At 42.1% G+C, this 12,557-nt stretch overlaps 1 protein-coding gene across 8 annotated transcripts in view; it reads right to left on the bottom strand.

Moving 5' to 3' along the window:
- Window positions 1-5,027: 5,027 nt before the first annotated feature.
- Window positions 5,028-12,557, bottom strand: part of PAX2 (paired box 2) — an 88,896-nt gene continuing 81,366 nt past the window's right edge. For 5 of the 8 annotated variants that reach the window (XM_064716571.1, XM_064716573.1, XM_064716575.1 and 2 more), the window contains one exon: window positions 5,028-10,753. In XM_064716571.1, coding sequence (XP_064572641.1) covers window positions 10,677-10,753 — 77 coding nt within the window. In that variant the 3' untranslated portion in view covers window positions 5,028-10,676. The remainder of the gene's footprint in view (window positions 10,754-12,557) is intronic. The other 3 variants (XM_064716569.1, XM_064716572.1, XM_064716570.1) reach the window with 1 other exon arrangement.

Raw genomic sequence — 12,557 nt, 5'->3', positions numbered from 1 at the left:
AGTGGCACAGCAGCTTTGGAAAGGGGTTTGGATTTTGTCCTGTCTCTCCTCTGGTATTGTGGCTTAGTTCCCAGAGCCCCAGGGATATAGCATGTCATATTTACTGCTCCTTTTAGCCACCAGAAAACCTGCAGTTTAAGAAATCAAAGTGCTTGCTTAAGATGTGAAAAAAGAATTTTCAGAACAAAAGGTGATGCCAGTTCCTTGCCTCCCACCAGTGCTATGAGGAAGGAGCCAAGCTGCAGATTGTACTGAAAGTGAGAAGGGTAAACTCCCCCTTTCTCCTTTCCCATCCCAGCCCCAACCCAGCCCCCAATAAGGCTTCATCTCTCCGGGAATCGAGTCCCTCTGAGCATGATGCTGAGCCAGAGGAGTGACAGGTGCCTCCTGATATGCCTAAATGAGAAGAACCAATCGGAGGAGCCTGCCCAGCTTTTGTTGTCATCTGGCTTTGCTCACGAAAGATGAGTTTGATTGACAGATGCATCAAGGTTCACAGTTTATTGGTTTTTGCAAAAGAGCCAGATCTGCCAATTTAGACAGGGGAGTGACACAAAACTTTCCATCTAAATGGACTAATTTTACCACAGGGAATTCCCTGGCAGAGCGCTCCAAGGCAGGCGCAGTCCTGTTTTATATTTTAACAAGGACTGAATGACAAATATAAACGACAGTTCTAGGCTGACGGAACATCAGCATTTGACACTTCACAGGGGAGCGGTGAAATAAACAATAGGCAGAGAAATTGAATTAGAATCAGATGAGAGTCAGCTAGAGAGGGCGAGGAGGGCCTGATTCTCTACCAAATCATTTTTTAAATAGCAAACTGAATACTAAGTAGCTATAACATGCTCACATCCTGGTTGATTAGGAAATTTAACCTACTAGCATATTATACTTGCTTGATGTTAATGGGTTGCTGGACAAAGGTGGATGAGGGTGTATACAAGGAGTTTCTGTTCATGATGGTGCAAACCCCTTCTGCTAATCTTACCCTGTTACTAATAGACTACCAAGTTAGAGAGCACGAAGTATGACAGGTTGATTTAATTTCTCTCCTGTTCCCTCTGGCACATTGCCTGCAGAGTTCTGTCCAATCTCCCTGTATTCTGGCACTTACTAAGTTTTGGGTACCCTCTTTGTTGCTTTGGCTCAATTATTGTACTACTCTTTTTTTTTTCTCTGAGACTTTTCAAGTTCAAACAGGCAATTCACAACATTTTAAGGAGAATGATTCTGTGCAGAGTCTGTCTGGAACTTTCTGACTGTGAACTGTATTGGCCTGAGAAAAAAGGTTGACTTAGCTGGTAGCATTAGCAAGCTGTTATCCTATTTCTGCTCAGTTTTGATGGGAGATAGGATATATAAACTTTCCTGATAGGTCAGACAGCTAACTGTTAGCTAGATGTTACTGGTTAAAATTTGGGTTCCTGGATTTTATGTCATGTTCTGTGATATAAGCATATCTAGATAAATGATTTTCAATCTTATTCAATTAGCAAAGAGTAAGAACAAAAAGCAAGCAGTAGAAGAATAACTGCTTGTACAGTCCATCTCTGTCCACAAGCTTACCTTTCCCAGTTACATTAAAGGCATTTTCCTTAAAAAAAACTAGTGATTTTAAAAGTGTACACTAAAAACTACTGGTCTTGATGTTAGAGAAAGCAGCATGAAAATAGGGGGCTTTGGGTTGATTTGCTTGAAAATGATGATTTGACTTTCATATATGAGTCTGTGAAGTATATATGTGGAAGCTGCCTGATTATTTAGGCAGTGTAACTAACCATTGCTGGTGTATTAAAGACATTCTAAATGCAGCTCTGTGGTTAAGACAGGATTCTCATGGATGCTAACACAGAAAAAAAAAAAAGCTTCTTTCTTCTGTGAAGAGAGGTTCTCTACCTGTGTGAAGTTTCACCCTGTTCAGTCTATTTGAGTTTTCTGTGTAGATTTTGTTTGTCTTCCTTTTGTGGATGTTCAACAGGATGTGTTTGAAATTAGTCTCAGGTTAAAAGACATTACAGAATCGTAGAATGTTTTGCGTTGGAAGGAACCTTAAATTTTGTCTCACTCCAACTCACCTGCAGTGGGCAAGGATGCCACCCTCTAGATCAGGTTTCCTCAAGGCCCATCCAGCCTGGCATTGAGCACTTCTAGGGATGGGGCATCCACAACCTCTCTGGGCAACCTGTTCTAACGTATCATCACCCTCACAGTCAAAATTACTCCCTAAAAATCTAATCTAAGTCTATCTTCTTTGAGTTTAAAATAAAACCAAACAAACCCTTCAAAACAGTCCCCTACAGCTTTTCTCCCAATGGTCAGAAGCCACAGAAGGTTGCAGTTTCAGAGGGTCAGCATTTGCTTACAAATGGCAGAAAAAAGTTAGGGTGCCTGTAGTAAAGATGTTGCCTCCTTCCTGAAACTTTCTGTTCCTTAGTAAAGGAGACTGTGAAGAACAATGAAAACAGTAAGGACAGAGAAGTTGCTTTGAATGTGTGAGGGAAAGGGAGTAGTGTGGAGAAGCCACTAGTACCTGAGCATGGAGTGTAGGGTGCTGGATGCTCTCCCCAGTGTGTGTAAGAAACATGTGGGAGGTTATACCTGGGAGGGTAGGAGGAGGGAAGGAGGAACAGAGTTTACAGAGAGTCCATGTATTCCTCATTGTGAGCAACATCAGGGGTCAGCGTGCCTGGGGAAGAGCTGGCAAGGCATAGAAAGAGATCTTGAAAGAAGGGCCTGGCAGGAGACAGGGTTTGCAAGAAGCAGCCAAGGTTCACAAGAGGGTTCTCCTGGTACATGGATAAGAGCCAGTGGAAAACAGTCCTTTCCAAGCTGCTACTACAGAATGAATTTTCAGGTAGAATGTTGAACCTGAAACTATCAAATAGGCTTTGGAGGTCATCTTCCACCAAAATGTCACACAGGAGAAAACACCCAAGCCTTTGATAAGCTTTGGTATCAGACCAGCCCTGTCAGCCTTGCCAGGAGTTGCTGGGCCATTTCCAGGTCTTGTGACATTTGAGCTGCTTCCAAAAGCACTGAGCCACAAGGTCCCTGTGATGCAATGAGATGCTTCCTTTTCACTAGAAGTAAATTTCTGGTTCTTACAGAGGAAGAAGCACCATTAATAATGTAGTTGTAGATGTCTTGAGAACACTGAAACTAGAAGTCAGATAAAAGTTCTTTTGTATTTATGTTATATTCATGTATATAAATATACATATATACAAAATGTTGTTATATACAAATTACATTATTTCTAACGTATCTTGTGATTTTTGCCTGTACTTGGATCATGATTTTTAAGTATGAAGTGCTGACAATACAAACATTCTTTACTTCGCTGCAGACGGGGCCTGAATCATGTAAGTTAACTGTCCTGAGGATTTTTCCAGTTTTTTTCTAAAGAAGAGAAAAATTTATATACAGACTGTTTACAAGGCATATCTTCATTAACTGCTACTTTTTTAGCGAGTGGATCCTTCCCTTAATATTTTAAAGCATTTTTCTTTGGACACAGACATCATTGTATAGGCTTGCTAGACTATAGTTTTCAGGATGGTCTTTTTCCTTGTTCCTTTCCATTGATGTCATGTTTGCTGTTCTTCCATTTTTGCCCCTCCTCAGGTTCTTATGGTTTTTCAGTACTGATTTTGTGTCCAGTATATTCATCTGCTACCTAAATGAATATGTGTATTATCTTTTCTTGCCTACACTCATTATTAAAGAATGTATTTAAAGAAGGATGTCATCATCTCAGAATGTTCAATCTTTTCTTTATTTTTCTTGTCAGAGTAATCATAAAGAGGATTTCTTTACTTAGTGTTGTATAAACCTTCACAATATCATTTTCCTCATTAGGAGACAGACTGTGGTGCTCTTTTTAGTTTTATCACATAACATTTTCACACTGAGAAAACTCCCATTGACTATGCAGAATTATTAAAGGAACATAATACTAGTCTGAATGGTGGAAATAGCTCTTTCATGCAAGTATTTATTTTTGCAAGATATATAAGTTCTTGAAAGTTGCAAAAGTTTTGCTGTAGTTCTACTGCCAGTTATGGAGACTTACACAGGAATGTCAGGGCAAAGATCTCTGGACTGTATTTTGTGGTGCAAATGAGATAATCATGCTAGTTTCTAAATCATTCTTATAAGATTATTTTACCAGGATGAATTTTGAAAATCCATTTTGCGTTTGTCTGACACATCTATCTGGTGATTCTTAGCCTGTCTTTTACCTCTGACAGTGAATGTACATTAATAATTTCCTTTTATTCCAGTCAATTTAACATCTAGGATTCATCTATCAATTTTCTTTTTGATTCTTATCACTGAAACTTTGGTAGAGAAAGAGAATTCTGATGCATAAAAAGTGTCTGAATTGGGGAATCCAGTTTTATTCCAATTTTGAGTGCAAGCCTATCCCTACATCACATCCCAGGCCTGTCTCTCGCAGGCAGCAAACCCTGGCAACTTGAGGCCTCCAACTTCAGGACAGTTGCCAGGCAGTTTTGCTGCAGTGTTGTGAAAACTGAATTGCTTTTACAGTCTGTCTGGATTTCAATGAATTGACTTTCACTTACAGAAAATGTCCTGTTGGGGGATTTTCAGCCTATGCTATTAATACTGGAAGGGAAAAATAGAAAATAAACAAAAGGCAATTTAACTCTCTGATGAGCAAAACTATTTGATTTCTCTTTAACTCTCTGATGAGCAAAAATATTTGATTTCATGACAGCACTTAGGGCAGACTTGCCTTAAGATACACATGCACTGGCAGAAAATGGGGCCCACTGGCTTTTATGAGGAGTTATGAAAATATTTTATAATTACTAAAAATTGTAGGAGCAAAACGGGTTTGGCCTAGTCTGACTTCTTGCTACATTTTTAGTCCACCTCTATGACCTTAAACTGTACAGGACTTCCTGGAGAACTAATGCTTAACTGAGGAGGAATTGACTGAATACCTCAGTATTTGTTATGTTTATAGCATACCAGAATATAATGCCCAGCTTTTGTTAGGTGGATGACGAATAGCTTGGAGAATGGGTAATTTATGACTTTACATTGGGTTTTGTTCCCCAGTTCATCTAGACAGAGTCTCCCAGTTGGGCTATGAGGAATGGGATTAAAGGGGGAGGAGGCTCTGCGTTTCATTCCACATCTTTCTGATGTTGTGGCTACCCAATAGCATTTTGATTTTTCGAACTACCTGGGGGTACCTGATGTGTTATGGATCATTGGGAATCAATTGAGTGAGATCAATAGAAGAGGGAGTCCTGCTGGCAATGCACGGGAGCGTGTGGTGGCTGCTGGGGGCTCAGAGGCTGGATTGTGCTGTAGGGTGTTGCAAGCGTGTGCAGTGCCGTCCATCACGCAGCGTGGTGGATGTTAACAATCATAATGTTGTTTACACGGTGCCCAAAGGGTGCCAGGTGCAACAAATGTAACTTCCTAGAGACCTCAAGGCGAATCTATTGGAGAGTGAAGTGTTGTGGGAGTGGAGGAAGAGAGAGAAAGAAGGAGAGGGGAAGAGAAACAAGCCAGAAGCCACAAAAATGACATAGAAAAAAAAATTTGCTTTTATTTCTCATGTGCACAAAAAGAGAAAAGAAAAGAGTCAAACAGAACTGAAGTGATGAGGAAAAGCCAAGAAGGGCTGCAGAAGCCTAGAATGGATGTGACCCTGCACCTGGCACTGGCCCCCTCCCTCCCTGGTCTCACATCTGGCTTAGCCTGGAGATCATCAGCAGAGCTGCTCCACAGTTACATTTGTTATCAGTTCTGTAATTATTGGTTTGGTCCCTCCTTCCTACTTTGCAAGTTTACCACCATCCTGGGCTCAGCCAAGGAGCACTCTTGTGGGTATTTGTGGGTCCCTCAGAAGCCCTCACTCTCTCAGTGCCAAAGGGGGCAGCTCAGCAATGATTCTTATTTCTTTTTCTAGAGGGGTGCTTTTCCTTGGGGACAAAAGGGTAGAGTTTTTCCAACAGTTCAGCAAAACAAAAATTCCTTTAGGAAAATGTTAATAAGTATATATAAAATTATATTCAAGAGAAGAAAGAGGTGCAGGGCTTTTTGCTTTCCTTTTCTTGTTTAACATCCTCACATTTATGTTGTGATTAATTCCAAAGTCTTACTCTGAGTTTGATTCATCACTACTGATGGGTAAGACAGCATGCAAACTTCTCCCTGTTTCCACAGCAGGGCTCATTGCCACCAACCCTCCCCAACAGATTTACAGGCCACAAGTGTCAGCTTTACTGCATCCACCTCATGCAATCCTCCCCACATCCCTTTGGGCTAAAGGGATGAGAGCTTCAGAGGGCAGGACTCAAAGGTACTGCCCAGTTTGGAATGCCATGGTCCCTGTTGTTTCCAGCCAAGCACAGCATTTGAGATTTTGTGAGATTCTTCCCCCATGATCGAGTAGAGACGGAGGAGACCCAGTCTCACAACATTTCTGCTTGGTCCATTAGCTAAACCAAACATAGCAACAGATTTAAGAATGACCTGAGGAAAAAGAAGTGAAGGGAGAGCTAAGGAAGAAGAATAAAGAAACAAAGAATGATTTGTGTGAAAAAGAAAAACAGAAATGTCATGGAAACATTAATTATTATTCACAATAATGCTTAAAATTTTGATATAATTTTCTATCCAGAATCTCAAAGCACTGAGCCAGTGCTAATTAATTCAGCTGTGCAATCCCCCTGTGAACTAGAAACTGTTGTTATTCCCATTTGACAGTGTTGGAATTGAGGTGTTTGGGGAAGTTGGAGTTGACAAAGGTTTTCTAGACCCACAAGGAGAACTAGGATGTTTAAGATCCCAGAAACCTGTTCTCATATCAGTAATGCTCTTCTCTCCCTGGATAGAAAAGCGCATTGGGAATGAAAAATAATAAAAGAGAGGGATAGAAATTGATTGGAAAGAGAGTATGAGAAAGAAATGTGAGAAAGATAAAATTCAGCAGAATGGAGGAGAGGTTTGTGTTATAGGCTTCACTGGATTTTGCATAATGTTTTCTTCCTCCAATCCTTGTTCTTTTTCCTGTAACATTTTTAAAAGGAAAATAATTAAAACCCCCCACCTATAGCAAAGCAGCTGTTGGCCTGTTGAGGAAAGGGTCCTTACAAGGTTTGGCTGTTCCCTCAAGTTCTGGGTTTGTGCTGTGCTTTATTGAACACATTGTTTTGTTTTCAGTGAGCACAACGAGACTTGCACAGTACACACAGCGTGTTCCTTATCTACAGGATGAGACGAGGCTGTTTTAATAACTACCATGATGAAGATGGAGATGAACTTATATACAAGAGGAATTGCCTTCACATTACACACATTATCTTCCTACAAAGCAGCAATTGTTTTTTGCAAATAACATAATATTAAATAATTGGTAGAATTTTTGCGTTTCCTGCATAGTCCAGTCTAATGGAATCTAGATGAATATTGATGGTTTTCTTCTGCATAATATCACCACATAAATCCCCATGTCAGCTACTAGACTTGGGCTATAATACTGCTTTACAATGCATCCACCGACTGTAAATCAAAACAACCAACACAAGAAACTCTTTGGCAAATGTAATTCAGTACATTCGCATGAGGGTCTACAGATGGTGGTGGAAGAGGATTAGACTGCCCAGTCCTTTGCATAATTCTGCTTTTCTTTGTATTTTCCTGGTCAAACTACATGCTGTACTTATGAACTTTCCAGACCAATCCAATGCCTGGTGGAAATCCTCTTTTACCAGTGGAGTTAAACCAGCAATAGATTTGGCCTTCCAAGAGTCAAATCAAGCCAGCCATGAGTGAGACAACTAAATTCTGCTTTCAGACTCTAGCTCATGTCCGCAAGTTTAGTGAAACACCATTAGAAAAATAAGCATTTCTGAGCTTCTGGCTTCTCTCAACCTGGGCCCTGGGCTGCAGGTGGCCAAGTGTGAGTTGTGACACTCCTTTTCTCTAGCTTCCTCAGGAGCTTCTCTTCGCTGATTCTGGGGTTTCTTGCCTGTGCACTACCTCCTGAGTGAATCTGTATGGTGCACAAGTAGAGCAGAGGTTGTACTGAGAGGCTAAAAGAGAGACCATTCTAACAGGGTTCAGCATCTATCTGGTGTCTGTGAAGGAAAACAGAAGGAGTGGTGAAAGCATTTGTTTAGAAATTGGACAGAATTTTCTTCTCTCACAGAGTAAGATCAGACAACAGGCCAAATTTTGGTTGTGGTGATAGTGTAATCACTCCGCTATATGAAGCAGGTTACTCAGAGGTAAGATGTGCAGAATGACACTTTTAATAGATCAGAAGTTACCTCTTGGATTTTATTCTGTACAGGAACAGATTTTAGCTCTATATCTTCTATGTAAATGTCCCCCCAAACACCCTTATTCATTTGGGCACCCCATTAAAGAAGACACAGACCTATAATCAGCTAAAGCCATGCAGCGGCTGAAAAAGTTAAGTGAAAGGGGCCTTTGGGATCAACACAGCTGTTTACTGAAGGTGGATTTCATACATACAAGTTAAACTTGGAGACAGAATACCAAGTCCACTACCACATCTCCTCAGAGGCTTGAAACTTTGGATTTTATACATGATGTTGGCTGTAGAGATTGCTCCACTGTTCACTTTTATGCCCTTTGGGGGTTTTATTTTCAATCCTGTCTTTGTCCATGGACAATAGCCCATGAGTTTTATCTGAAACCTCTCTAAAACAACAAGGATCTACTTTGGCAGACTTGGTGCCCTGGGGACAGGCTATAGCTGCCTTCATGTTTTCTTTGAGTAATTTTGAGGAAGTGTCAGTGCAAGGAACAGTTTATGAGTTTGCTGACAATACAGGATAATAAGCATTTCTGTTGACATTCAGCCTTTGCAGAACAGTGTTTGTCCATCAGTTGTGAACCAAAATGAGCAGAGAATCCCTTGAGAATCATCAGGTGAGCATTTGGGATAAGGGGTAGATATTAGGGTGCACAATACAGGATTGAAGATGAAAAGATGGGACTGTATATTGGGTGTGGCTGGTAGGATGCAAGCATATGGATTTGAATGGAGGCCTATAAATTAGTAGGTGTATGAGCAGATGGGTGGGGAATCAAAGGGGGGGCCCATATAGCAGGGCTGTAATGGTTAGAAAATTAGGTGTTGGGCACAGATAATGACATGGTTGTCACCAGCAGTGGAGATCTGGAGAATGGGTGTTGGGCATATCTAAAATTGCAAAAGTTGGGATGCGGGTGAATTGAAGTCATCACAGGTACAGAGTTTAAGGTAAAAGGACTGAAGGCTAAGGACTAGGGAACCAAGCAATTATCCCAGCCAATCCTGAATTTGTCCATCTCAGTCTCAGCTGTCCAGAGGGCAATCAGATGGGCCCACATGAAGCCCCACACTTTCCACCACTCAGCGCAGTGAGAGCGCAGCTGGGCTTGTTTTCTTTGTTTGCCAACCAGTGACATGGAAAACGTTTGTTGCCTCAGAGTGCTTTTTTTTTTGTCGACTGATGCATTTGGTAACTTTGTCAGATGTGACTTGTCCATACTGCTCCCCAGAGACAGGATTTGGGGAAGGAGGGGGAGGAGGAGGCGACCGGGTGGAGCTGGCATCCAATCCTCTCCAATCATCCCATTGTAGTGCAAAACAGAAAGGAAACAAAACCCTAGAGTGAAAGAGGAGCATCAAACGTCAGAGGAACTCTGTCTGCCATTCAGGTGGTGGGGAGGGATGGGACTTGGAGTTTTATTTTTGTAGGGTTTTTTAATTATTATTTTGGTTTTTTTGTTGGTTTTGTTTGCTTGGGTTTTTTAGAAAATTGGGGATTTTTTTGTTCCTTTTTACAGACCTTCATGACAAAGCATAAAAACACAGTTATATTTATATATCTATTTATATATTTCTTCATTTCGTTGGTTTGTTTGTAAATGTTGCTCCATCCTCCTGTCTGAGCTGATTGTGTGTCACAGAAATTGTGGGTGTATGTGTGAGGTTCCTCCCAACTCTGGCCTGCAAAGTCACCACCCGTGAGGTGCAGCCAACTCTGGGGGAATCCATGCTGGAAAGTGGGGATGAGGTGCACAGAGAACCCCTCATGGGGTGCAGATCTTTACTTGGTCCTTTCTTCATTTGCCAGATGGGCCAGGTGCTGCCATCTTTGCTCTAGCCAGACTGTTCCCTCTGTCCAGGGAAAGAGGGTGAGCATCACAGGTTACATAAAGAGTCCACCACAGAAGAGTATATCTTTGGGGAACAGTGTTTCACAAGCGGCGTTCTCCCCTGCTTCCCTGGCCCTTACCACTCCCAGAAAGGGGTCCTGTAAGGCAATGGTTGCCAGCTGCATTGCTTCCCAGTGCCCCTGGAGTCCTGGAAGCTGAGGGGACTTGGCATGGCTGAGCTTTACCCAGGGGTGTTGGAGGCCTCCTGCAGGGGAAGCCACTTGGCGCAGGCTGTTTCCGCAGGGGCGGGGGGCAGGGGGAATGAGGGGGTCTCAGTCTCGTGTGGTGAGTGCTCGGTCCGGCGCCTTCGTGGCGAAGAGGAAGGAACTGGACTGTGGGGAGGAACGGAGAAGGTCTCTTCACCCTTCCCAGGGATGTAGGGAGGTGATCAGACAGGTACAATGTGGAGGCCTAAGCTGTCGCCCTGCAGTTTCATGTGGTTTCCATGGTAACTAGTGGCGGTCATAGGCAGCGGCAGCAGTGGGAGGTGCGGAGCCCCGGGATGTGGCACTATAATAATAAGGGGAACCTGAAAGTTAACACAGGAGAAGAATGGACTGGTTGAAAGGACAAACAGTAAACAAAAAAAACCAAAACGAAACAAAAAACAGAAACAATCAAACTAAGAAAAGAAATTAAGGACAACTGAAAACAAAAAGAAAGGTAGAAAGAAAGAAAAGCAAAAGAACCAAAAGAAGAACTTGGAGACTGAGCTCCTAATGGGATTAGCGAAAAGCAGTAAGTGGAAGCCAACTGAGGGCCATACTTCAGTTGACAGATGCTATGGTGGCCTCTGGATAGGACACCCCTCTACGGGAAGGAGATATTTTTGCATCCTCTGACAATCAATGAATAAGCCCACGAGCATTTGTGCAGGTTTTGGCTGGGGTATAGTTAGTTTTCTCCACAGTGGCTGGTAAGGGGCTGTGTTTTGGATTTGTGCTGAGCACAGGGTTGATAGTACAGAGATGTTTTTGCTATTGCTGAGCAGGGCTCACATAGAGCCAAGGCTTTTTTGCTTCTCCTGCTGCCACACCAGTGAGGAGTCTGAGGATGCATGGGAAGGAAAGAGAGGCAGCTGGGACAGATGACCTGAACTGGCCAAAGGGATATTCCAGACCAGAAAATATCCTGGTCACTATGTGAAAGCGGGGAAGGAAGGAGGAAGGAGAGATGTTTGGAGTGACACTGTCTGTCTTCCCAAGTAACCATTGTGCATAATGGGGCTCTGCTCTCCTGGAGATGCCTTCCCATGGGAAGGAGTGAATTCATTCCTTGTTTTGCTTTGCTTGTGTGTGTGGCTTTTGCTTTTAAACTGTCTCAGCCCAGGAATATTCTAGTTTTTATCCTTCCAATTCTCTCCCTGATCCTTCTGGTGGGAGAGTGAATGGGTGGCTGCATGGGGCTTGGCTAATGCCTGGGGCTAAGCCACAACAAACACTGCAGCACGATATGGCACACCTCATCCATAGCCACAAAGAAAGTGTCAGGGCCAGATGTTCTGAGTGCACCTGACAAAGTGACTTTAAAACCAGTAGGGGAGAAAAGAAACAAAATTACAGTATTTTATTAATTGGGATTGGGGTCACAATTGGCATGGAAGCTCTTTAGATGATTATTGAATGTGTGTTACATAGTGATTGATTATTAAGATCACATTTACTGAATTTTAATGGCACTGGAATAAAATGTGCATCTATTATCCAGTTGTTAAACCTCAGTAAATACATAGGTAATAATCACAACTGATTTATTTTACATATAGTAAATATCTTCCTATTCCCCTGCAAAGAAATGTTGTATTAGAAGCTAATGTCTTTTAGGAATTTTTTTCCCTTCTGAAAAAACCCTTGACTATTTCTGAGCATATCAGTGACTGGAGATGGATATATATCCCTGCATGGGAACTCTACTGACTATTATAAATCTTGTGATGCAGCCTGTCTCCTGCTCTAGACATCAGTCCAACTTTGTCCAGTAGGAAGAAATTCTATGGGATTTAAAGATTTCCTAGGAATTGACTCTGGATTTAGCCTGGGAGAGGAGTGAAACCTTATCTGAATTTTTAACCAGGCCTTGAAAGTATGCTGGTTGTGGCTTAAGAGTAGCAGAACCTGAATTTACCTTTTGATATAATTTGTTGATGTAAGTGTGGATGCAGCCCATGGAGAAGCCAGAGCCAGAACTCGAGTTCTGAACTGTCTCATGAAAGAGGAATCCACTTCAGAACTGGTACAAAATATGCATGAGGTATATACCCATGTCAAACTGGACTGGAGAGTGAGGAAAAAGGCCTCTCACCTGCCCAAATACTTGAAACCCCTCTTCAGAAA

Source organism: Zonotrichia leucophrys, chromosome 6, assembly GCF_028769735.1.
Source record: "Zonotrichia leucophrys gambelii isolate GWCS_2022_RI chromosome 6, RI_Zleu_2.0, whole genome shotgun sequence".
NCBI lineage: Eukaryota > Metazoa > Chordata > Aves > Passeriformes > Passerellidae > Zonotrichia > Zonotrichia leucophrys.
Note: the sequence above shows the minus strand (reverse complement) of the source record. Positions and strands in the feature narration are given on the sequence as shown.